This window comes from Jatropha curcas, chromosome 5, assembly GCF_041381405.1.
Source record: "Jatropha curcas cultivar XTBG-Jc1 chromosome 5, XTBG_Jcur_1.0, whole genome shotgun sequence".
Classification (NCBI taxonomy): domain Eukaryota; kingdom Viridiplantae; phylum Streptophyta; class Magnoliopsida; order Malpighiales; family Euphorbiaceae; genus Jatropha; species Jatropha curcas.
In genome coordinates, this window is record NC_143155.1 from 2422497 (window position 1) to 2446548 (window position 24052).

Consider the following 24052-nt stretch of genomic DNA (forward strand, 5'->3'; position numbering starts at 1 on the left):
GAGACGAGAGTAGCATATTCGATTTCAGGCAGGTTAATAAATAGTTTCGGTTTTGACAAATCTCCCTTTTTTCCTCTTTTTTTTATTTATTTTTTATTTTGTTCTCTCAAAACCCTAATTCTAATCGATTCAGTTTGGGCCTCGAAATACCTATCTCTCTATCTCTCTCTCTCTCTCTCTCTCTCTCTCGTCTCCTTCTCAAACGACTTCAATCCCGATCCTTCCATCGATTAAGTCATCTTCTCTCTTTGTCTCTATATCCGCAGGTTCCTCTCTTTCTCTCTCTGTGTATATGTTTATGTCAAATTAGCATTCATTTCTATTCACTTATGCAATCGCCTTTGTTTGGGATTAAGTTTAGGGATTTGAATTTTGAATTTGAGAATTGTGGAATTCAGAGAATGTTTCTGATGGATCTTTTGGCGATTCATTTTGTTTCTTTCGGTAATTGATTGATTTTGATGGGTAATTCTGCACGAGAGACTGTTTTTCATTTAATTTCCGCTTTTGTCAAATGTATTAATGAGAAATGGTAGTCAGCTGTATTTCATTTCCACTTTCTAGTAGTGATCATTTTATGGGTTTCTGGCTCAAGATTATGCTGCAGCGAGTTCAATGGCTTGTAATTGCACTTTCATTTAGCAGCTGACATATTCTTCAATTATTAAGGAGAAGCAAAAAAGGATGTATTATCAATTCTTGATGTTCTAGAAATGAGGCACAAATCTTGCTGCTGAGTTTTCTTTTTTTGAATTAAGTTTCAGAGCTGTCATTAACATTTGGAGACAATTTTAAGAAATTTGAATTTGTTAGTATTGAAAGAATTATGCATTTTGGAGTTGACTTGTATATAATGTGCATTGATGAGCTCAACACATCCATCCAAACAAAATTGAATCATTTTATTAGTTTTTTTGGGTGGAATGAGCCTAGAGTCTGCACAGTTGAAGCATCTTACATTTGGCTTTTAGTTTCTTGCTAGACATTGAATTTATACTGCAGCTAAGATTTGGAGGAATTTTCTTTCTCTTATAGAAACCCTTGGTTCCAAGGTTAAGTTTTTCATGCCTGGCATTAGATTTTCATTTAGATTTTATCAACATTTCAGCAGGATAGATCATGGATATTCACAAACCTTTTGCTTCTTCAACTGGACGCAAAATGGAGTAAAAGGATTGCAAAACCTATCTAATATGTAACAGCTGCTTGTTTAGTTATTCTAGGTGTTTGGGTATCATCTGTTTTCTGCAATTTGCTCCTGCCCTGAGTAGACAAAGAAATCAGTTTGTATTCACTGGAGCATTGGGATGCCTCTCTTTACAGAAGGTTTGAGTAATGCTCGACTTGTCTTTTTATTTCAGCTTGGACTGATCTCTGAAATGGAAAGTCATGCTTCATGATTCTCAAGGACATAAACCAGAAGCCATAAAATAGTTGTCCAGGTTACGACCATTAAGGTCCAGGGGTACTTGAGCCTTAGGTGCAAGTGTGTGGTCAAGGGACATGATATATGCACTTAAATAATTGTTAAGACATTTGTATTGTAGTTTCTTTGTGCGAGTTCTAATAATTGAATTCACATTAAACAGTTATAAAGCATTAATGATACATATATGATAAGCTATTAATGTCATTCTGTATATGATAGCAGACAAAAAGAGTGCAAAAAGGACCACCACCACAACCAAGTTTCAAAATAAACCCATGGTTCATGAGATTGCATCATATTGTGCAAGTTCTGCTCGTATCTTGTTAGAGTTGATACCTTTGATGTCTTGTTCCACTTCTTCTGTCTTCTCTAAAGTGGTCTCTTCCTCATCTATTATTTCCAACAATATGTTTCTTTGCCTGCTATACTCTTATCATAAATTTAAATAATATTTTATGGTTTAGGCCTAGTGAGTGCAATATCCTTCTTCTAGGATCCAGCCCTGAATTTTCTGTGGCAAATTCACTTTGAAATGCCAAATGTTCCCAAAATTTGTGCAAGGCACTAGCACATTATTCAACATAATCTCAATGCTTGCTGCTTAGGCTGTAACCATAAAGTACATTATGAAACTATTTGCTGCTATATTGTTGGTTTCATTCTCCAACTTAATGATGCAAACAAGTATTTTGATATGCATCTAAATTCATCTATCTAGGCCATTTGTCATTTTGGTCTTCTTCTTTAATTTGATTGGACGATTGAGATAACAATATTTGTAATTAATTATCAACAATGCTGATATATTTGAGTGAACTACTACTCATTTCATTGTTTTTCTTATTACAAAATTTTAGTCTCCTCTTGTAGTTTGTTATATTGTAATCATGAATATACTGTGTCAGTACCTGTGTATACCTCGATCATCATCATTCATACTCTAAAACATTGACCTAAATAGTTTGTGGCTATTGTTCTAAAGCTTGTGCAAGTTTCTTCAAAATCGTGGAATACTTTGATATTTCCTCTGTCCCATTTTGTTTCATGGTTTGACAAGACATACATATTAAAAATTTAGTCAAGAAAAATTATTTTGTTTTTTTTACCCTGAACTCGTTAAGATATTAATAAAATTCCTTCATTTAATGAACAATCATAAATGTTATTATAAGAAAAATAATTGTTTAAATATATAAATTTAGAAACCTTACAAACATTTTGAGACATCCCAAAAAGTAATAATAAGCAAACAAAATGGGACGGAGGGTGTATTATTTATTATATTGGAATATTTCCTTTTTTGTTCTGCAATTGGTCTATGGATGTGTTTATTGATCATTTTAGGATTTCTTAACTCTATTTTGATATGTGATATACGATTCTGGGATCTGGCATTCTCTGCATTGTATTACATGTGATTGGAACACTTTAATGGCAATGCTACAATAAGGCTATAACATGTTAACATGATGAGTGGAAGTTTGTAATTAGCTCTAAGGCTAATTAAAGAAGTATAGAAGGCTATAACTTAAATGAGTTGCCATATGTGCTATTTCTGGAGAAGTTTGCTCTATCAGGGCCAGATGCCGGAGAATGTTATGTAATAAGCGTTTTAGCCTGCCATCTGCTCAATGAGCATATTTGATAGAAAAAGAACAGTACCTATACTATGTTTAGGATTTTACCCTTAGGAAATCAGGATCTTTTGATGAATGGTCTTATTGAACTTCTCTCTTTGGATGCTTCTTGATTGTTTTCTTGCTTTTCTTGTAATTCTAGTCTAGTCTTCCTTTGAGTTATATGGGCTTTTTGTTGAATATGTGACATGAAGGGAATTACCATATTGTCTGCTGTTTTCCTTTTTGGCTGTGAGCAGTTTTGAAGCTTTGTCCTGTTATAATCTTCTATATTTGTTAGGACATGTTCTTTGTATGTAACCAACTAATTCCATTTAGATATATTGGGTAGGTGATTGGAAAAGAAAAAGTTCCTTTACATGCTACCGTATATTAAACTAATATCTTAAACATTTCAGGAATAGATTTGCTTTCTGGGAGATGTCTCCGGCGTCAAAATCGAAGTCCAAGGACAAAAAGGCTGGCAAAGAACCCCAGAAGGCTTCATCAAAGCCTTCTGGACCTGCTAATGCAGGTAGTGGTATTCCAGCTAGTGCATACAATCCACTTTCTGGGACATTTCATGCTCTTGAATCAGTGCCAACATCCTCTGCTTCATCTGTGCACGCTAATGGTCGTTTCCGCAACATAGATGACACAGATGATCACTTTAGTGGTTCACTTGGAGCTGGGGTCGAGTATGATTCTGTTTCAAATAATGGCAGCTGGTCTGGTGAGTCAGAAGATCATAAAGATAAAAATCCTCCTGTTCGGCAGGAAACCATACCAGGGGCTGACAATGACAAGCGGGAAAAAATCCGCCAGAAGAATGAAAGGAAGCATCAACGTCAAAAGGAGAAGCGAGCCCAGGAATTGCATGAGCGGTGTAGTGGCTATCTGATGTCGAGAAAGCTAGAAGCACTTGCTCAGCAGCTTGTTGCAATGGGATTTCCACATGAGCGGGCGACAATGGCTTTAATATTAAATGAAGGCAAAGTAGAAGAATCTGTTTCATGGCTATTTGAAGGGGGTGAAGATGGAGATAAGAACTGGGATCAAAACCTTGGAGGGGGTAATTTGAAAATTGATATATCAGAAGAGCTTGCTCGAATGGCTGACATGGAATTGAGATACAAGTGCACCAAGCAGGAGGTTGAAAGAGCCGTGGTTGGCTCTGAAGGTGATCTTGACAAGGCAGCAGAAAGTTTAAGAGAACTGAAGTTAGATCCACCTTCTGCTCCCCCAAAGCCTGAGGAAACTGGTGATCCTCCAACAGTTAGCAATGGCAAACTTTCAGTTGCAGTTAGCCAGAATATGGTGAGACAACAACAGCAACAACAAAAACCCAATCCACCTTCATTGTTACAACAAAGGAGAGATGACAGGGAGTTTAATTACACAAAGACTGTTCCAGTGGCAGGGCCTCCTGAATCTGGGAGTAAAAATCTGCAGCCTTTGAAGAGAATACAACCAAAGATGGAGTGGGCAAAACCTCAGCAAATGGCATTCCCCGCCGAGAAAAGGTGGCCAAGTACAGGATCAAGTCCTTCTGTTTCTTATTCTTTGGCATCGCCTTTACAAGTCTCACCTCCACCAGCTAAGACGACAGAAGCACGTTTTGTAGCTGTTGGAAATGATTATAAGAATCTTCAACCTGGAACAGTTAGGGAACCAGTGATTATGATGCAAAGACCTCAATCTGTGAATACAAAGCAGGTTCCAGCTTCTAGCATAAGCTCATCTCCTCCTGGAACAGCTACCAGTTGGTATCCTACAAATGGTGTTGATGCCATCAAGTCTAATGGCTTGATGCATCACATTCCCACCACAAGAAGCCTTAGCCCTAATAATCTGAATTCAAATCAGATGTTCCACCAACTTCATTATCAGCAACCGCAACACTTCGTTCCTGGCAGTGGTCCTGGGGATTCTCCTGGAACCAGCAGAGGAAATGGCTTATGGAGTAGAACAGGTGCATCATCTACACTTGCTGCTGCTTCATCGCTTGGACTCTTCTCTGGTTTGGGTGGATCAGCTGGTTCATCAGGGGCCTCTTCTCCAGTTGACTGGAGCACGGCGGGCTCAATGGCTCAGTTGGACTACACTAGCATAGACTGGAGTTTGGATCGAGGTTTAGTCTGTCCAAGGCCTAGCGGATTGTGGCTGGGGCCTGGATCTTTTAAGAACAGCACCCAAATGTATGATTCAAGTTCGTCTAGCTTGGGTGCTAAGCTGGCAATGAGAACAGCTGCAACTGGGAATGGTGTACGCATTCCAGGATTGCAGGATGGTGGAGTTGCTGATTCAGAAACATCTGGTACTGGTTCTCAAGAATGGACGTCGCCATTCGAAGGGAAAGATCTCTTTAGTTTACCCAGACAGTTTGTTTCATCTCCTTCACTGTAGGGTGGAGGGGAATGATTTCAATGAATAAAATGCAAAAAGAAAAAAGACCCGAAAAATGTGTTGAATTTGATGTTGGTGTTGGTTCATATGATGCTTCTCTATTGATTTTTGGTGAATATCCTTATAGTGAAGAAGAAAAAAAAAATGGCATCCAAAGTCCTCTGCTTGGTACTCTTTTCTTTTACGTTACATGCGATTTGGTTGGAGAAATTAGGACAAAAGAATGGAAAGGTTAGGGATGGAGGGAGTAGGAAGAAATGAAACTCCCAGATGAAGTCCTACTTTCCATTCATTGTCCGTTCTTCAACACTTGACAAATAAATGGATGGAAAATAATTTTGTAATTTATAATAACCAAATCCACCGCAACAGCCGCCATGAAAACCTACCTCCATTCCAGCAGACTCTGTCTTGTAGGTTGTATTCTTCCAAATTCCCAATTTAATTCAATACCCTCAATGCTCCTTCTCACCTTAATGCTCCATCTCCAAATCGACGCATGCAAGCAGCTTGATTTGAAAGTTCAGCTAAAAACGCTAAAAATAAATCTGACAGGGCGTCTCTCTATCCGTCTCTAAAAGGAAAGAGAGGTGAAAGAAATCCTAAACCATGACTATGTGCTTACGTTTATTTTCTTTTTGCTTCAGTTGAGAAATAACCTGTAAAAATTAGGTTTTGAAATCCCCAAAGTGAAACAAGTAAGCTTCGAAGCAGAGATAGAAAAGAGGGACGCAACGAAGGAGTTGAAGAAGGAACCAAAAAAGTTTATATAAGATTATAAATTGTAATTTGATAACCGTGTGATTAAAAACTATTCTTAAATCCTCACCTATATCAACGGCAAAGTCTCTGTAAAAGAGTCCTTCAAACTACAGGTTTTGTTATTAAATTCAATTTTTTGATAATATAATTGTTTGCTCCGCCACCACCATTCCGATCAAAAGCTAAGCAAACGATGCTAATTTTGCTTTCCCGAGGCACTGCCATTGCTGAACCCTTCTCTTCCTCTCTCTCTAATTGCGGTCGTAGCAATTAACTGCCTCCTTCGCTCCTCGAAACAGCAAAAGTTATCTACCTCTGGCGCAACGAATTCTTTACATAAAGAAAACCTGAGGTTGATATTTTTCAAATAATTTGCTTGCGAGAAGAAATGTTTACAAATAATCAGAGGCAAGAACAACGAACTGGAAAATGTGGAACCCCAAAGCTCAAATATCTTCAGGTTTTCCTTCTTCTTTTTAATTTTTAAGTCACATTATTGTTTATCTTGTTGTTTTAGTTCAAAATTTCCATTTTTTCTATCATCATTACAGGAATTGGTGAGTCAATTTCAAAATACAACTAATGAAGGTATGCTCGTATTATTATTATTATTGGATTGAATTGCCTCCAAACTATATTTTATCTGCATCCGGAGAATTAGAATTCAAATGCAACTATATATATATTAACAGTGTGGAATATTTTATGTAAATGTGATTTTTGAATTAAATAAAGTTTGGACAATTTGAGAGTTTGTGGGATCAACTTAAATTTGAAATGAAACAACAAGAATCTACTCTTAGGTTTGCCTAAATTTGAACTTTAATTCACAGGCACACCGAGTTTCAGGTTTTTTAAATGTATGATGCAATGGTCTTCCTGTGATAGCATCCGACTGTCCTGTTTCAATCTTTTAATTTGTCCTTTTCCCTGTTCGACAGTTAATTTTTTTTCCCACTTAGAATCCTCAATTTTGAAATTTTATGAATGGTTTGTTCTTGCGGTTGCAGAAACCAAAGAGAGGATTGTTGCTAACTTGGCAAATTTTATCCTTTCAATACATTTATGTTGTTGGAATTATTTTGCAATGAATGTGAACTGGGCTGTCTGTCTCTTACATATTCTGTCCCACCTAAATATCTTTTGTATGTGGTGTTTGATCAGCTCAATGTTTTGGAACTCTTCCTAGATTGCATAACAAAACCAAATTAGAAGCTTGTAAAATTTGGGAATAGGGATGTATGCAATTCTTGTTCTGGTAAGTCGAACAATGTAAACGTTTTAGCTCTTGAAGAAGTTAATAGTGATGACAATATTTCTTTCTTCGCTGTCAATATATTTGTCATTCAATGTGGTGTTATACCCCTTATCATCCAAGGTTTATCAAGCCCAGGTAGAAACACAGGAAGCGTGTGTTCCTTTGGTTTTTACCTTATTATCTTGAAACTTTACTCTCAAAACCTGAATATTGGATCTTAAGAGGAGAATGCAGCTAATTGTAGGTTTGTTTTTATAATTCCTAGAAACAAGAAACGGGATATTTTTAAGAAAGTAAAATCTTTCTCATGACCCTTGATCAACAACTTCATAATTGAATTACAAGTCAATTGACAATTAGTAAATATTTAAGGCAAGTGATATGCATTTCTAGTCTTAATAAATTTCATAATAAACCATACAAACCATTAGAATACAGTTGCTACTGCTACTGCTACTGCATGATTTTATTATACAAGGCCACTACTTCCACATATATCAGATAGACACAAACCAACATTAGTTCTAATTCCCACATAGCAGTAGCTTTCCTAATTTATAAGAGTAGTAGGCATCAACACATGCATACTTCACTTGAGCATGAGTAAGCTGCTTAGCATCCCAATTACTCAAGGTGACATACTTTGGCTTCTCCAACTCTTCCCCAATAATTGTCTCCACCAATGTTTTTAACCCTGCTCTCTTGAATTCTTTGTGATCAAACTCGTGCGCAGATAGATCTGCAATATCTGCAATGAACGATATCTCCAAATCATAGTCCTTGGAAAGCTTCTTTGCATCCCCGGATATACGAACTCCAGTATAGATTATATTAGGATTAAGGAGGGCTTTGTAGAGGGATCGAGGAATGCATGTAGCTTGGTAGATTTGAAAGATAAGGCAGCATTTGCTGATGCAGAGTTGGAGTATTCCTACTGGGTTTTGAGCCCCACCACGTATGAAGGTTGGACGCCATTCAATGTCAAGGCCAACAATTTTCTGGTGATGGTGACATGGAGCTTGGAGGTGGTCTTTGATCCATCTATCTACCACCGTCCTTGAGGAGGTTACTGTGGCTTGGACTATGCGGTGGTGAATAGTGACTTCGTACAATTTCTGTGTTTTAGTTCGAGAGTGAAGTTCTTCAATGGTGACACCCATGTCTTACAGACAACAGGAGATTGGAGTTGGTGAAGTTGAAGAGAGTTAGAAGTGGTAATTTAAAGCGTAAAGTGGCAATCCAATAATGGAAGTAAAGAAGTGTCTTTAGTTGAATAGGACATCAAAGTAGCAATAATGGAGCCGTAGAAAGCAGAGATGACTCAGATGAGGGTACCCACTGAAGCAAAGTATAAGTTCAGCAACAACTTCAACGGTAAGGAATACAGAGATGTACAAAACGATATGAGAAAATGGACAAAGCTTTTCAAGGCATGGCTTTACTTGGTTACTATCATATATACATGAACTTTTTACTGTAAATGAGTCAGAAATTCTTAAAGAAAGAGAGAGAGCTGTCAAGCTTTCAAACCTTTAACCTTTCGCATTATGAAAGGTTAGTGTATTACTATCTTAATGGCATTAAAGAGCCAAGAAAATCACTTTCAAAAGAATAAAGAAAAAAAGAAACGGGGAATTTTTTTTTTCACTTTTTGGCTTCTTGCAATAATCTACTTCCTTTTGTTGTTGTGGCTGTGCTTTTTTTCCCCAATAGCTTATCCAATTATAAATGAATTTAATAAAATTTTACAAAATTAGTTGCTCAAAAAACATTTCATACAACATGTTTATAAAAAGGAATTCAGCTAAGTCAACATAAATTCCCTTCCTGTTTACAACTTCTCTTTCTGTTAATTACCAACCAAAATATTTGATAAGAATATTTAATCTTTTGCATGCACTGAAGCGATGGCAGATTTTTCAATTAAATTCTTTTTTCTTTTTTTCTTAAGAAAAAGATGTCAAATACATACACAGTACTTCACATTAGCAACATTAGTAACATTCATAGAAAAATAGATACTAAAAGAAAAAACATTACAAACATAAAACTATTTGTGGAAAAAAAAGTACAGTAAGGACTCAAGCTTCACAAAACAGAAAACATGAATTTATGCATATGGTCTGCCATTAATTTAGCATCTTATGATTCATTTGAATTTGCATTTGCATCAGGTTATCATCAACCTTGTAAACCTGCAATCATAAAAATAAAAAGAAATTGGAGTTCTAATTAGTTATCTAGCTTCACTTCGACAATCATATAGTTGAAGTATCCATGAAATTATATCATCTAAAAATGTTATATGCTTGATGTTCTATTTTTATTTTAAAAAGAGAGTTAACTTTATTTACCTGCCACTTGAAGTTCATTTCTAATTTCTCCCTTCTAAAAATTTTTTTCTGACAGAAGAGAGCTGAGCAATAACATCATCAACTTTCATGCGCTCTTGTGGAAATTCAACCGAACAAGAGATTCCAATTTCAAGTATTGAAATCAAACACTCGGTCAGTATATTATTTCTCCTTGTAAAATTGTGATTATGGTTTGGAGTTGCATCCACATTGAGTTGCATATTAAGAAGGTTGAGATCTATAACTTGAGTCACATGTTCAGGCAAAGCTTTTTTAACAAAATTGTGAAGGTTGAAACTCTCTTTGAACATATCATCAGTGGGTCTCTTTCCTGTAAACATCTCTAACAAGAGAACGCCAAAGCTAAATATGTCACCTGATGTTGATACTTCGCTTCCCACACCATACTCTAGAATACATACAGATTAAGATAAGTTAGGTTAGAAATTTTGAATAAAACATTTTGAACAATCCATAGATTTGGCATAACAAAAATAGGTGCAATTACCTGGAGGACAATAACCAAAAGTTCCTCTTAATCCAAGAGAGCTAAACTGATTTGCAGAATCTATCATGTCATTAGAAAGGAACTTCACCAACCCAAAGTCACTTACATGTGCTGTCATTTCTTGATCAAGGAGGATGTTGTTTGGTTTTAGATCACAATGAACAATTGGAACTCCACAATGAACATGAAGATACTCAAGCGCACAAGCGACATCAATGGCAATGTTAAGTCTTTGAAGAACATTTAAAGTCCTTGGGACTTCATCTGGTCTGAGAATTGGATGCAACCAATGATCTAGGCTCCCATTGTTCATGAATTCATAGACCAAAGCTTTGAAATCATTACCCTGATAATCGACACTTGAACAAGCTGTAAGTACTTTGACAAGATTTCGATGTCTGATGTTCCTTATAGCTGCACATTCTGCTATAAAACTCTTTAACGCTCCTTGACGATGAAGGTTGAGCACCTTTACTGCAATAACAATTCCCTCAGGATTGAGAATTCCTTTATAAACAGACCCAAAGCTACCTGTGCCAATCAAGTTATTTGAAGAGAATCCATCAGTGGCTTTAAGGAGACTTTGATAAGACAAGTTCAAAAGTGCATTGCCAAAAGATGTCGATGCAGAGCCTTCCTTTTTCTTCTTTGAGTAGCAAAGAAATAAATAAGTGAGCACAAGTGCTGCACTTATAGCCACAGAAAGTGTAGAGATTATTATCTTCAATTTTATGGTGATTCTCTTGTTTGGTTTTTCAGATTTGCATGCAGGTAGCCCAAAATCAGGTATGCCGCCACAAAGCCTTTGATTTCCTGCTACTGATGTTGCACTTGCATTCTTGAAAATACCTTCTGTTGGCACCTTACCTTCAAAATCATTATAAGATAGGTTCAGAGTCGTTATTGAATTGAATGCCTTTAGAAACTCCGGAATCTTTCCTGACAAATTGTTGTGAGAAACATCCAATTCTACAATGCCTCTTAATGAACTTAAAGATGAAGGAATGGAACCTTCGAAGTTATTTTTGCTTATGGCTAGAAGCTCTAGAAGGACACAACTGCCAAGACTAGTTGGAATATTACCTGATAACATGTTATTATCAAGGTTTAGGATTTGAAGATTTTTCAAATTTCCTACTTCATTGGGAAGGCTACCTGTCAAGTGATTTTCAAACAATCCAAAATATATTGATAGTGAAGAAAGTTGAAAAACTTCTGGAGGTATGGAACCACTAAGGTTGTTTCTACCAAGATTAATCACAATTAAGTTTTGGCAATTGGCTAGACTCGAAGGGATGATGCCCTGAAGATTATTGCGAGACAAATCAACTTGAAACAACTTTGTCAAGTTCCCAATAGAAGATGGAATACTTCCTGTGAATTCATTAAATTCAAGAAAAAGTATTTCTAGATTTTGAAGCTTTCCTATTGTATAAGGAATGGTACCCGATAATCTGTTGAATGCTGCAGAAAAATCTTGCAAGCTTTCAAGATAAAATATTCCAGATGGGATATTTCCAAATATTTGGTTTTTTTCTGCAATAAAACTGTCAAGATTTTTGGAAAAATTTCCAATCTCTTGAGGTAGCTGTCCTCCAAAGTTGTTGTTGCTTATGGCTATGTATTCTAGATGGGAGGCATTAGTCAAAGTGGTAAGAAATTTCAAGTCATCATCGTTAACATTCCCAGCTGCACTACCTCCTAAATGGTTGTATGCAATATTTAATAACAAAAGACTCTGCAATTTCTCAAAAGAAGGAACTGCTCCGCTGAAATCATTTTTCCCTAGTTGAAGATATTGTAGCTTTGAGGCATTAGAAAATGAAGTAGGAATTGTGCCAGAGAATTGATTAATTGAAATAGAAAAGAAATACAAATTTGGAAGTTTAGAGATGCTTAAGTCTAAGTCCTTTGGAAGATTGCCCTTTAAGTTGTTGACTGCTGCATCTATAGACTCAATGGAAGAGATGTTGTAAATGGAGGAAGGGATAGTACCTGAAAACTGATTTTCATGGATAATTAATTTCTTTAAACTCTTCAACTTGCCTAAAGTATGAGGGAGATTACCTCGCAATTGATTTTCGCTTACATAAAGGTGTTCGAGAGATGATAAATTCCCTAAAGATGGAGGGAGAGTTCCTGTGAAATTGTTTTTGTATAAAGACACATACTTGAGCTTCAACAAACATCCAAGCTCCGGAGGAATTTCCCCTTCTAGTTTGTTGTTTGAAAATTCAATTGTAACAAGGTTAGAACTATTAGATATAATTGCAGAAGGAATTTTCCCTCCAATGGAGTTATTGTAAAGAGACAAAATTTGCAGCCTGTGCAAATTGCCGATTTGAGGAGGGATTTCATGGGTGAAACTATTATTTTGAAGGGAAAACTCTCTTAAAAAGCTTAAATTGCCAACATGTGGTGATATGAAACCGGAAAGCATGAGAGAGCTTAGGTCTAACACGGTCACTCTCTGATGTCTCCGGCCACATTTGACACCGTACCATTGGCAGAAATGAAAGCTATTATTCCATGAACTCATGACACCAAGAGGGTCATTAGTTATTTTAGACTTGAATTCTAACAAAGCTAATCGATCTGTCTCATTATTGTTCTTGTTTTTCAGAGCATAAGTAGGCGAGCTAAAGCACAAGAAATGAAAAATAGCAAGGTTTAAGATGCATAAGTTGGTGCAAGAAAGCCTCATTTATTCTGCTTGAGACTTTGTTATTAGAAATGGCTGTGGCTGTGGAGGAGGGAAAAGGGGCTGGATTGATAGGTCGGTAGGTATTTGATCAATCAGGAGAGACATATATTTATAGGGAAATTTCTTACTTCCCGACCCATCAGGCCAATCAAAGAAATATCATTTTTTTTCGCATACAGTCAAAAATACTCTCGTTTGAATCAAAATATTATTTATAATTAATTTAATATATAAGTGAGGCTATATACTGAGTGTAGGTAAATCTTTCCTTACTTATAGAGATGTGGTGATACATAAATAAAAAATAAAAAAAATAAAAAAGATAACATTCGCCTAATCAATTAATGGTGATTTAAGGAAATTTGGAATATTATTTGTTTAATTATCTAACATAACAATTTTAGATAATTTGCATATCTGTTGAGTTTTATTGGATACTACTTTTCCTTCAATTTTCTTTAGAAGCAAAAACCTTTATAGTTCCATTCTTTTTGTCAAAAATGAAAAACACCTAGAGTTTAGATATTTTAGATGATTTGATGTACCGAATTATAGATAACACTTGCATGACATGGTTTATGGACTCACTTATGAATCCAACCAATTACAATAAAGATTTTCCTTTTCTTTTAATAATTAATCAAAAATACTTTCCTTTCAATGAAAAATATTTTATTTTTCATTGGTTTGATCCGTAGACCGAGATTAAGTAAATCATTCTTATGAATTATAATATACTGAAATCACACTTTAAAAACTAATTACACTTTAATCTTTATTTTTTTAAACTTTGGTGCTACCTTGGAAATCAAGGGGCAAATAAGCTAATTAATTTTAAAAAACTTGACATTTCTCAAAAAAAAAAAAAAAAAAAAAAAAGAAATTTGTTGGAAATTTTGAGGTTAAACAAAATAATTATCTGATAGTTGCGGTCAAGTCTTCAAGCACTACAGATAAAATATGCAGAAAAGCTAAGATTAAAAACTAATTAAGTTGATGTATGTCAAGGTCTTCCATCAAGTGCGGAGGTAATTTTGCTTAAATTATATATTGTGCGCCATTTTCAGAAAAGAAATTATTTTAATTATAAATAATGATTTGGCTTTTTGACTGCTCCACCAAGTTCATTATCAGCAACCGCAACACTTCGTTCCTGGCAGTGGTCCTGGGGATTCTCCTGGAACCAGCAGAGGAAATGGCTTATGGAGTAGAACAGGTGCATCATCTACACTTGCTGCTGCTTCATCGCTTGGACTCTTCTCTGGTTTGGGTGGATCAGCTGGTTCATCAGGGGCCTCTTCTCCAGTTGACTGGAGCACGGCGGGCTCAATGGCTCAGTTGGACTACACTAGCATAGACTGGAGTTTGGATCGAGGTTTAGTCTCTCCAAGGCCTAGCGGATTGTGGCTGGGGCCTGGATCTTTTAAGAACAGCACCCAAATGTATGATTCAAGTTCGTCTAGCTTGGGTGCTAAGCTGGCAATGAGAACAGCTGCAACTGGGAATGGTGTACGCATTCCAGGATTGCAGGATGGTGGAGTTGCTAATTCAGAAACATCTGGTACTGGTTCTCAAGAATGGACGTCGCCATTCGAAGGGAAAGATCTCTTTAGTTTACCCAGACAGTTTGTTTCATCTCCTTCACTGTAGGGTGGAGGGGAATGATTTCAATGAATAAAATGCAAAAAGAAAAAAGACCCGAAAAATGTGTTGAATTTGATGTTGGTGTTGGTTCATATGATGCTTCTCTATTGATTTTTGGTGAATATCCTTATAGTGAAGAAGAAAAAAAAAAATGGCATCCAAAGTCCTCTGCTTGGTACTCTTTTCTTTTACATTACATGCGATTTGGTTGGAGAAATTAGGACAAAAGAATGGAAAGGTTAGCGATGGAGGGAGTAGGAAGGAATGAAAGTCCCAGATGAAGTCCTACTTTCCATTCATTGTCCGTTCTTCAACACTTGTCAAATAAATGGATGGAAAATAATTTTGTAATTTATAATAACCAAATCCACCGCAACAGCCGCCATGAAAACCTACCTCCATTCCAGCAGACTCTGTCTTGTAGGTTGTATTCTTCCAAATTCCCAATTTAATTCAATACCCTCAATGCTCCTTCTCACCTTAATAAAGCTCGACAATTCCATCTCTAAATCGACGCATGCAAGCAGCTTGATTTGAAAATTCAGCTAAAAACGCTAAAAATAAATCTGACAGGGTGTCTCTCTATCCGTCTCTAAAAGGAAAGAGAGGTGAAAGAAATCCTAAACCATGACTATGTGCTTACGTTTGTTTTCTTTTTGCTTCAGTTGAGAAATAACCTGTAAGAATTAGGTTTTGAAATCCCCAAAGTGAAACAAGCAAGCTTCGAAGCAGAGATAGAAAAGAGGCACGCAACGAAGGAGTTGAAGAAGGAACCAAAAAAGTTCATATATGATTATAAATTGTAATTTGATAACCGTGTGATTAAAAACTATTCTTAAATCCTCACCTATATCAACGGCAAAGTCTCTGTAAAAGGGTCCTTCAAACTACAGGTTTTGTTATTAAATTCAATTTTTTGATAATATAATTGTTTGCTTGCTTCTAATTACGACGGAGGATGACCATAAGGATCACGACCTACACCGACACATTTCCATGGCCGCGGTCGCTGCCGCCACCACCATTCCGATCAAAAGCTAAGCAAACGATGCTAATTTTGCTTTCCCCGAGGCACTGCCATTGCTGAACCCTTCTCTTCCTCTCTCTCTAATTGCGGTCGTAGCAATTCACTGCCTCCTTCGCTCCTCGAAACAGCAAAAGTTATCCACCACTGGCGCAAGAATTCTTTACATAAAGAAAAACTGAGGTTGACATTTTTCAAATAATTTGCTTGGGAGAAGAAATGTTTACAAATAATCAGAGGCAAGAACAACGAACTGGAAAATGCGGAACCCCAAAGCTCAAACATCTTCAGGTTCTCCTTTTTCTTTTTAATTTTTAAGTCACATTATTGTTTATCTTGTTGTTTTAGTTCAAAATTTCCATTTTTTCTATCATCATTACAGGAATTGGTGAGCCAATTTCAAAATACAACTAATGAAGGTATGCTCGCATTATTATTATTATTATTATTTTTGGGTTGAATTGCCTCCAAACTATATTTTATCTGCACCCGGAGAATTAGAATTTAAATTCAACTATATATGTATTAACAGTGTGGAATATTGAATGTAAATGTGATTTTTGAATTAAATAAAGTTTTGACAATTTGAGAGTTTGTGGGATCAACTTAAATTTGAAATGAAACAATAAGAATCTCCTCTTAGGTTTGGCCTAAATTTGAACTTTAATTCACAGTCACACCGAGTTTCAGGTTTTTTAAATGTATGATGCAATGGTCTTCCTGTGATAGCATCCGACTGTCCTGTTTCAATCTTTTAATTTATCCTTTCTCCCTGTTCGACAGTTAATTTTTTTTTTCCCACTTAGAATCCTCATTTTTTAAATTTTGTGAATGGTTTGTTCTTGTGGTTGCAGAAACCAAAGAGAGGATTGTTGCTAACTTGGCAAATTTTATCCTTACAGTACATTTATGGTGTTGGAATTATTTTGCAATGAATGTGAACTGGGCTGTCTGTCTCTTACATATTCTGCCCCACCTAAATATCTTTTGTATGTGGTGTTTGATCAGCTCAATGTTTTGGAACTCTTCCTAGATTGCATAACAAAACCAAATTAGAAGCTTGTAAATTTGGGATTAGGGATGTATGCAATTCTTGTTCTGGTAAGTCAAACAATGTAAAAGTTTAGCTCTTGAAGAAGTTAATAGTGATGACAATATTTCTTTCTTCAAGCTGTCAATATATTTGTCATTCAATGTGGTGTTATACCCCTTATCATCGAAGGTTTATCAAGCCCAGGTAGAAACACAGGAAGCGTGTGTTCCTTTGGTTTTTACCTTATTATCTTGAAACTTTACTCTCAAAACCTGAATATTGGATCTTAAGAGGAGAATGCAGCTAATTGTAGGTTTGTTTTTATAATTTCTTAGAAACAAGAAACTGGATATTTTTAAGAAAGTAAAATCTTTCTCGTGACCCTTGATCAACAACTTCATAATTGAATTACAAGGCAATTGACAATTAGTAAATATTAAAGGCAAGTGACATGCATTTCTAGTCTTAATAAATTTCATAATAAACCATACAAACCATTAGAATACAGTTGCTGCTGCTACTGCTATTGCATGATTTTATTATACAAGGCCTCTACTTCCACATATATCAGATAGACACAAACCAACATTAGTTCTAATTCTCACATAGCAGTAGCTTTCCTAATTTATAAGAGTAGTAGGCATCAACACATGCATACTTCACTTGAGCATGAGTAAGCTGCTTAGCATCCCAATTACTCAAGGTTACATACTTTGGCTTCTCTAACTCTTCCCCAGTAATTGTCTCCACCAATGTTTTCCACCCTGCTTTCTTGAATTCTTTGTGATCAAACTCGTCAGATAGATCTGCAACATCTGCAATGCACGATATCTCCAAGTCATAGTACTTGGAATGCATGTAGCTTGGTAGATTTGAAAGATAGGGCAGCATTTGCTGATGCAGAGTTGGAGTATTCCTACTGGGTTTTGAGCCCCACCACGTGTGAAGGTTGGACGCCATTCAATGTGGTGGCGGCGTGGAGCTTGGAGGTGGTCTTTGATCCATCTACCTGCCACCGTACTTGAGGAGGTCACTATGGCTTGGACTATGCGGTGGTGAATAGAGACTTTGTGCAATTTCTGGGTTTTAGTTCGAGAAATGGTGACACCCATGTCTTACAGACAACAGGAGATTGGAGTCGGTGAAGTTGAAGAGAGTTAGAATTGGTAATTTAAAGCGTAAAGTGGCAATCCAATAATGGAAGTAAAGAAGTGTCTTGAGTTTAATAGGACATCAAAGTAGCAATAATGGAGCCGTAGAAAGCAGAGATGACTCAGATGAGAGTACCCACTGAAGGAAAGTATAAGTTAAGTAACAACTTCAACGGTAAGGAATACAGATATGTACAAAACGATATAAGAAAATGGACAAAGCTTTTGAAGGCATGGCTTTACTTGGTTACTATCATATATACATGAACTTTTTTCTGTAAATGAGTCAGAAATTCTTAAAGAGAGAGAGAGAGAGCTGTCAGTTTTCAACCTTTAACCTTTCGCATTATGAAAGGTTAGTGTATTACTATCTTAATGGCATTAAAGAAACAAGAAAATCACTTTCAAAAGAAAAAAGAAAAAAAGAAACGCGAAATTTTTTTTTTTTTTTCACTTTTTGGCTTCTGCAATAATCTACTTCCTTTTGTTGTTGTGGCTGTGCTTTTTTTCCCCAATAGCTTATCCAATTATAAATGAATTTAATAAAATTTTACAAAATTAGTTGCTCAAAAAACATTTCATACAACATGTTTATAAAAAGGAATTCAGCTAAGTCAACATAAATTCCCTTCCTGTTTACAACTTCTCTTTCTGTTAATTACCAACCAAAATATTTGATAAGAATATTTAATCTTTTGCATGCACTGAAGCGATGGCAGATTTTTCAATTAAATTCTTTTTTCTTTTTTTCTTAAGAAAAAGATGTCAAATACATACACAGTACTTCACATTAGCAACATTAGTAACATTCATAGAAAAATAGATACTAAAAGAAAAAACATTACAAACATAAAACTATTTGTGGAAAAAAAAGTACAGTAAGGACTCAAGCTTCACAAAACAGAAAACATGAATTTATGCATATGGTCTGCCATTAATTTAGCATCTTATGATTCATTTGAATTTGCATTTGCATCAGGTTATCATCAACCTTGTAAACCTGCAATCATAAAAATAAAAAGAAATTGGAGTTCTAATTAGTTATCTAGCTTCACTTCGACAATCATATAGTTGAAGTATCCATGAAATTATATCATCTAAAAATGTTATATGCTTGATGTTCTATTTTTATTTTAAAAAGAGAGTTAACTTTATTTACCTGCCACTTGAAGTTCATTTCTAATTTCTCCCTTCTAAAAATTTTTTTCTGACAGAAGAGAGCTGAGCAATAACATCATCAACTTTCATGCGCTCTTGTGGAAATTCAACCGAACAAGAGATTCCAATTTCAAGTATTGAAATCAAACACTCGGTCAGTATATTATTTCTCCTTGTAAAATTGTGATTATGGTTTGGAGTTGCATCCACATTGAGTTGCATATTAAGAAGGTTGAGATCTATAACTTGAGTCACATGTTCAGGCAAAGCTTTTTTAACAAAATTGTGAAGGTTGAAACTCTCTTTGAACATATCATCAGTGGGTCTCTTTCCTGTAAACATCTCTAACAAGAGAACGCCAAAGCTAAATATGTCACCTGATGTTGATACTTCGCTTCCCACACCATACTCTAGAATACATACAGATTAAGATAAGTTAGGTTAGAAATTTTGAATAAAACATTTTGAACAATCCATAGATTTGGCATAACAAAAATAGGTGCAATTACCTGGAGGACAATAACCAAAAGTTCCTCTTAATCCAAGAGAGCTAAACTGATTTGCAGAATCTATCATGTCATTAGAAAGGAACTTCACCAACCCAAAGTCACTTACATGTGCTGTCATTTCTTGATCAAGGAGGATGTTGTTTGGTTTTAGATCACAATGAACAATTGGAACTCCACAATGAACATGAAGATACTCAAGCGCACAAGCGACATCAATGGCAATGTTAAGTCTTTGAAGAACATTTAAAGTCCTTGGGACTTCATCTGGTCTGAGAATTGGATGCAACCAATGATCTAGGCTCCCATTGTTCATGAATTCATAGACCAAAGCTTTGAAATCATTACCCTGATAATCGACACTTGAACAAGCTGTAAGTACTTTGACAAGATTTCGATGTCTGATGTTCCTTATAGCTGCACATTCTGCTATAAAACTCTTTAACGCTCCTTGACGATGAAGGTTGAGCACCTTTACTGCAATAACAATTCCCTCAGGATTGAGAATTCCTTTATAAACAGACCCAAAGCTACCTGTGCCAATCAAGTTATTTGAAGAGAATCCATCAGTGGCTTTAAGGAGACTTTGATAAGACAAGTTCAAAAGTGCATTGCCAAAAGATGTCGATGCAGAGCCTTCCTTTTTCTTCTTTGAGTAGCAAAGAAATAAATAAGTGAGCACAAGTGCTGCACTTATAGCCACAGAAAGTGTAGAGATTATTATCTTCAATTTTATGGTGATTCTCTTGTTTGGTTTTTCAGATTTGCATGCAGGTAGCCCAAAATCAGGTATGCCGCCACAAAGCCTTTGATTTCCTGCTACTGATGTTGCACTTGCATTCTTGAAAATACCTTCTGTTGGCACCTTACCTTCAAAATCATTATAAGATAGGTTCAGAGTCGTTATTGAATTGAATGCCTTTAGAAACTCCGGAATCTTTCCTGACAAATTGTTGTGAGAAACATCCAATTCTACAATGCCTCTTAATGAACTTAAAGATGAAGGAATGGAACCTTCGAAGTTATTTTTGCTTATGGCTAGAAGCTCTAGAAGGACACAACTGCCAAGACTAGTTGGAATATTACCTGATAACATGTTATTATCAAGGTTTAGGATTTGAAGATTTTTCAAATTTCCTACTTCATTGGGAAGGCTACCTGTCAAGTGATTTTCAAACAATCCAAAATATATTGATAGTGAAGAAAGTTGAAAAACTTCTGGAGGTATGGAACCACTAAGGTTGTTTCTACCAAGATTAATCACAATTAAGTTTTGGCAATTGGCTAGACTCGAAGGGATGATGCCCTGAAGATTATTGCGAGACAAATCAACTTGAAACAACTTTGTCAAGTTCCCAATAGAAGATGGAATACTTCCTGTGAATTCATTAAATTCAAGAAAAAGTATTTCTAGATTTTGAAGCTTTCCTATTGTATAAGGAATGGTACCCGATAATCTGTTGAATGCTGCAGAAAAATCTTGCAAGCTTTCAAGATAAAATATTCCAGATGGGATATTTCCAAATATTTGGTTTTTTTCTGCAATAAAACTGTCAAGATTTTTGGAAAAATTTCCAATCTCTTGAGGTAGCTGTCCTCCAAAGTTGTTGTTGCTTATGGCTATGTATTCTAGATGGGAGGCATTAGTCAAAGTGGTAAGAAATTTCAAGTCATCATCGTTAACATTCCCAGCTGCACTACCTCCTAAATGGTTGTATGCAATATTTAATAACAAAAGACTCTGCAATTTCTCAAAAGAAGGAACTGCTCCGCTGAAATCAAATTTTCCCTAGTTGAAGATATTGTAGCTTTGAGGCATTAGAAAATGAAGTAGGAATTGTGCCAGAGAATTGATTAATTGAAATAGAAAAGAAATACAAATTTGGAAGTTTAGAGATGCTTAAGTCTAAGTCCTTTGGAAGATTGCCCTTTAAGTTGTTGACTGCTGCATCTATAGACTCAATGGAAGAGATGTTGTAAATGGAGGAAGGGATAGTACCTGAAAACTGATTTTCATGGATAATTAATTTCTTTAAACTCTTCAACTTGCCTAAAGTATGAGGGAGATTACCTCGCAATTGATTTTCGCTTACATAAAGGTGTTCGAGAGATGATAAATTCCCTAAAGATGGAGGGAGAGTTCCTGTGAAATTGTTTTTGTATAAAGACACATACTTGAGCTTCAACAAACATCCAAGCTCCGGAGGAATTTCCCCTTCTAGTTTGTTGTTTGAAAATTCAATTGTAACAAGGTTAGAACTATTAGATATAATTGCAGAAGGAATTTTCCCTCCAATGGAGTTATTGTAAAGAGACAAAATTTGCAGCCTGTGCAAATTGCCGATTTGAGGAGGGATTTCATGGGTGAAACTATTATTTTGAAGGGAAAACTCTCTTAAAAAGCTTAAATTGCCAACATGTGGTGATATGAAACCGGAAAGCATGAGAGAGCTTAGGTCTAACACGGTCACTCTCTGATGTCTCCGGCCACATTTGACACCGTACCATTGGCAGAAATGAAAGCTATTATTCCATGAACTCATGACACCAAGAGGGTCATTAGTTATTTTAGACTTGAATTCTAACAAAGCTAATCGATCTGTCTCATTATTGTTCTTGTTTTTCAGAGCATAAGTAGGCGAGCTAAAGCACAAGAAATGAAAAATAGCAAGGTTTAAGATGCATAAGTTGGTGCAAGAAAGCCTCATTTATTCTGCTTGAGACTTTGTTATTAGAAATGGCTGTGGCTGTGGAGGAGGGAAAAGGGGCTGGATTGATAGGTCGGTAGGTATTTGATCAATCAGGAGAGACATATATTTATAGGGAAATTTCTTACTTCCCGACCCATCAGGCCAATCAAAGAAATATCATTTTTTTTCGCATACAGTCAAAAATACTCTCGTTTGAATCAAAATATTATTTATAATTAATTTAATATATAAGTGAGGCTATATACTGAGTGTAGGTAAATCTTTCCTTACTTATAGAGATGTGGTGATACATAAATAAAAAATAAAAAAAATAAAAAAGATAACATTCGCCTAATCAATTAATGGTGATTTAAGGAAATTTGGAATATTATTTGTTTAATTATCTAACATAACAATTTTAGATAATTTGCATATCTGTTGAGTTTTATTGGATACTACTTTTCCTTCAATTTTCTTTAGAAGCAAAAACCTTTATAGTTCCATTCTTTTTGTCAAAAATGAAAAACACCTAGAGTTTAGATATTTTAGATGATTTGATGTACCGAATTATAGATAACACTTGCATGACATGGTTTATGGACTCACTTATGAATCCAACCAATTACAATAAAGATTTTCCTTTTCTTTTAATAATTAATCAAAAATACTTTCCTTTCAATGAAAAATATTTTATTTTTCATTGGTTTGATCCGTAGACCGAGATTAAGTAAATCATTCTTATGAATTATAATATACTGAAATCACACTTTAAAAACTAATTACACTTTAATCTTTATTTTTTTAAACTTTGGTGCTACCTTGGAAATCAAGGGGCAAATAAGCTAATTAATTTTAAAAAACTTGACATTTCTCAAAAAAAAAAAAAAAAAAAAAAAGAAATTTGTTGGAAATTTTGAGGTTAAACAAAATAATTATCTGATAGTTGCGGTCAAGTCTTCAAGCACTACAGATAAAATATGCAGAAAAGCTAAGATTAAAAACTAATTAAGTTGATGTATGTCAAGGTCTTCCATCAAGTGCGGAGGTAATTTTGCTTAAATTATATATTGTGCGCCATTTTCAGAAAAGAAATTATTTTAATTATAAATAATGATTTGGCTTTTTGACTGCTCCACCAAGTTCATTATCAGCAACCGCAACACTTCGTTCCTGGCAGTGGTCCTGGGGATTCTCCTGGAACCAGCAGAGGAAATGGCTTATGGAGTAGAACAGGTGCATCATCTACACTTGCTGCTGCTTCATCGCTTGGACTCTTCTCTGGTTTGGGTGGATCAGCTGGTTCATCAGGGGCCTCTTCTCCAGTTGACTGGAGCACGGCGGGCTCAATGGCTCAGTTGGACTACACTAGCATAGACTGGAGTTTGGATCGAGGTTTAGTCTCTCCAAGGCCTAGCGGATTGTGGCTGGGGCCTGGATCTTTTAAGAACAGCACCCAAATGTATGATTCAAGTTCGTCTAGCTTGGGTGCTAAGCTGGCAATGAGAACAGCTGCAACTGGGAATGGTGTACGCATTCCAGGATTGCAGGATGGTGGAGTTGCTAATTCAGAAACATCTGGTACTGGTTCTCAAGAATGGACGTCGCCATTCGAAGGGAAAGATCTCTTTAGTTTACCCAGACAGTTTGTTTCATCTCCTTCACTGTAGGGTGGAGGGGAATGATTTCAATGAATAAAATGCAAAAAGAAAAAAGACCCGAAAAATGTGTTGAATTTGATGTTGGTGTTGGTTCATATGATGCTTCTCTATTGATTTTTGGTGAATATCCTTATAGTGAAGAAGAAAAAAA

At 35.7% G+C, this 24052-nt stretch overlaps 3 protein-coding genes and 1 long non-coding RNA gene across 7 annotated transcripts; 2 read left to right on the plus strand and 2 right to left on the minus strand.

The window, feature by feature from the left end:
• Positions 1-15: 15 nt before the first annotated feature.
• On the plus strand, positions 16-5567 carry LOC149496023 (Ubiquitin-associated/translation elongation factor EF1B protein). Of its 2 annotated transcripts, XM_089721237.1 has the most exons (3): positions 16-266; positions 1109-1326; positions 3465-5567. In XM_089721237.1, exon 3 carries the CDS (start codon positions 3487-3489, stop codon positions 5449-5451), a length of 1965 nt encoding a protein of 654 aa, XP_089577363.1. In that variant the 5' UTR covers positions 16-266; positions 1109-1326; positions 3465-3486; the 3' UTR covers positions 5452-5567. The 2 variants fall into 2 exon arrangements, with proteins under 2 accessions (XP_089577363.1, XP_089577362.1); XM_089721236.1 differs by lacking the exon at positions 1109-1326 and having other exon boundaries at positions 17-266.
• Positions 5568-5965: 398 nt separating this feature from the next.
• LOC149496024 (uncharacterized) lies at positions 5966-14313 on the plus strand. The gene is made up of 4 exons (XR_016320849.1): positions 5966-6673; positions 6765-6801; positions 9881-9978; positions 14161-14313. It is a non-coding gene; the product is annotated as an uncharacterized LOC149496024 (long non-coding RNA).
• LOC149496025 (putative LRR receptor-like serine/threonine-protein kinase At3g47570) lies at positions 9457-13075 on the minus strand. Of its 2 annotated transcripts, XM_089721235.1 has the most exons (4): positions 12329-13075; positions 10334-11200; positions 9826-10234; positions 9457-9666 (listed from the first exon to the last, which is right to left on the minus strand). In XM_089721235.1, the coding sequence occupies exons 1-3, from the start codon at positions 13035-13037 to the stop codon at positions 9846-9848; spliced, it is 1965 nt and encodes a 654-aa protein (XP_089577361.1). In that variant the 5' UTR covers positions 13038-13075; the 3' UTR covers positions 9457-9666; positions 9826-9845. The 2 variants fall into 2 exon arrangements, with proteins under 2 accessions (XP_089577361.1, XP_089577360.1); XM_089721234.1 differs by having other exon boundaries at positions 10334-13075.
• Positions 14314-17172: 2859 nt separating the features above from the next.
• On the minus strand, positions 17173-22299 carry LOC149496026 (putative LRR receptor-like serine/threonine-protein kinase At3g47570). Of its 2 annotated transcripts, XM_089721231.1 has the most exons (4): positions 21553-22299; positions 19557-20423; positions 19049-19457; positions 17173-18889 (listed from the first exon to the last, which is right to left on the minus strand). In XM_089721231.1, exons 1-3 carry the CDS (start codon positions 22259-22261, stop codon positions 19069-19071), a joined length of 1965 nt encoding a protein of 654 aa, XP_089577357.1. In that variant the 5' UTR covers positions 22262-22299; the 3' UTR covers positions 17173-18889; positions 19049-19068. The 2 variants fall into 2 exon arrangements, with proteins under 2 accessions (XP_089577357.1, XP_089577356.1); XM_089721230.1 differs by lacking the exon at positions 21553-22299 and having other exon boundaries at positions 19557-21319.
• Positions 22300-24052: the final 1753 nt, after the last annotated feature.

Coding starts and splice junctions, on each gene's coding strand:
- LOC149496023 (XM_089721237.1), top strand. CDS start 3,487: ATGTCTCCGGCGTCAAAATCGAAGTCCAAGGACAAAAAGGCTGGCAAA.
- LOC149496025 (XM_089721234.1), bottom strand. CDS start 13,037: ATGAGGCTTTCTTGCACCAACTTATGCATCTTAAACCTTGCTATTTTT. Junction 10,235..10,333: donor TTTTGGTTATTGTCCTCCAG/GTAATTGCACCT, acceptor TATGTATTCTAG/AGTATGGTGTGGGAAGCGAA.
- LOC149496026 (XM_089721231.1), bottom strand. CDS start 22,261: ATGAGGCTTTCTTGCACCAACTTATGCATCTTAAACCTTGCTATTTTT. Junction 20,424..21,552: donor CCATGAAAATCAGTTTTCAG/GTACTATCCCTT, acceptor ATGATTTTGAAG/GTAAGGTGCCAACAGAAGGT. Junction 19,458..19,556: donor TTTTGGTTATTGTCCTCCAG/GTAATTGCACCT, acceptor TATGTATTCTAG/AGTATGGTGTGGGAAGCGAA.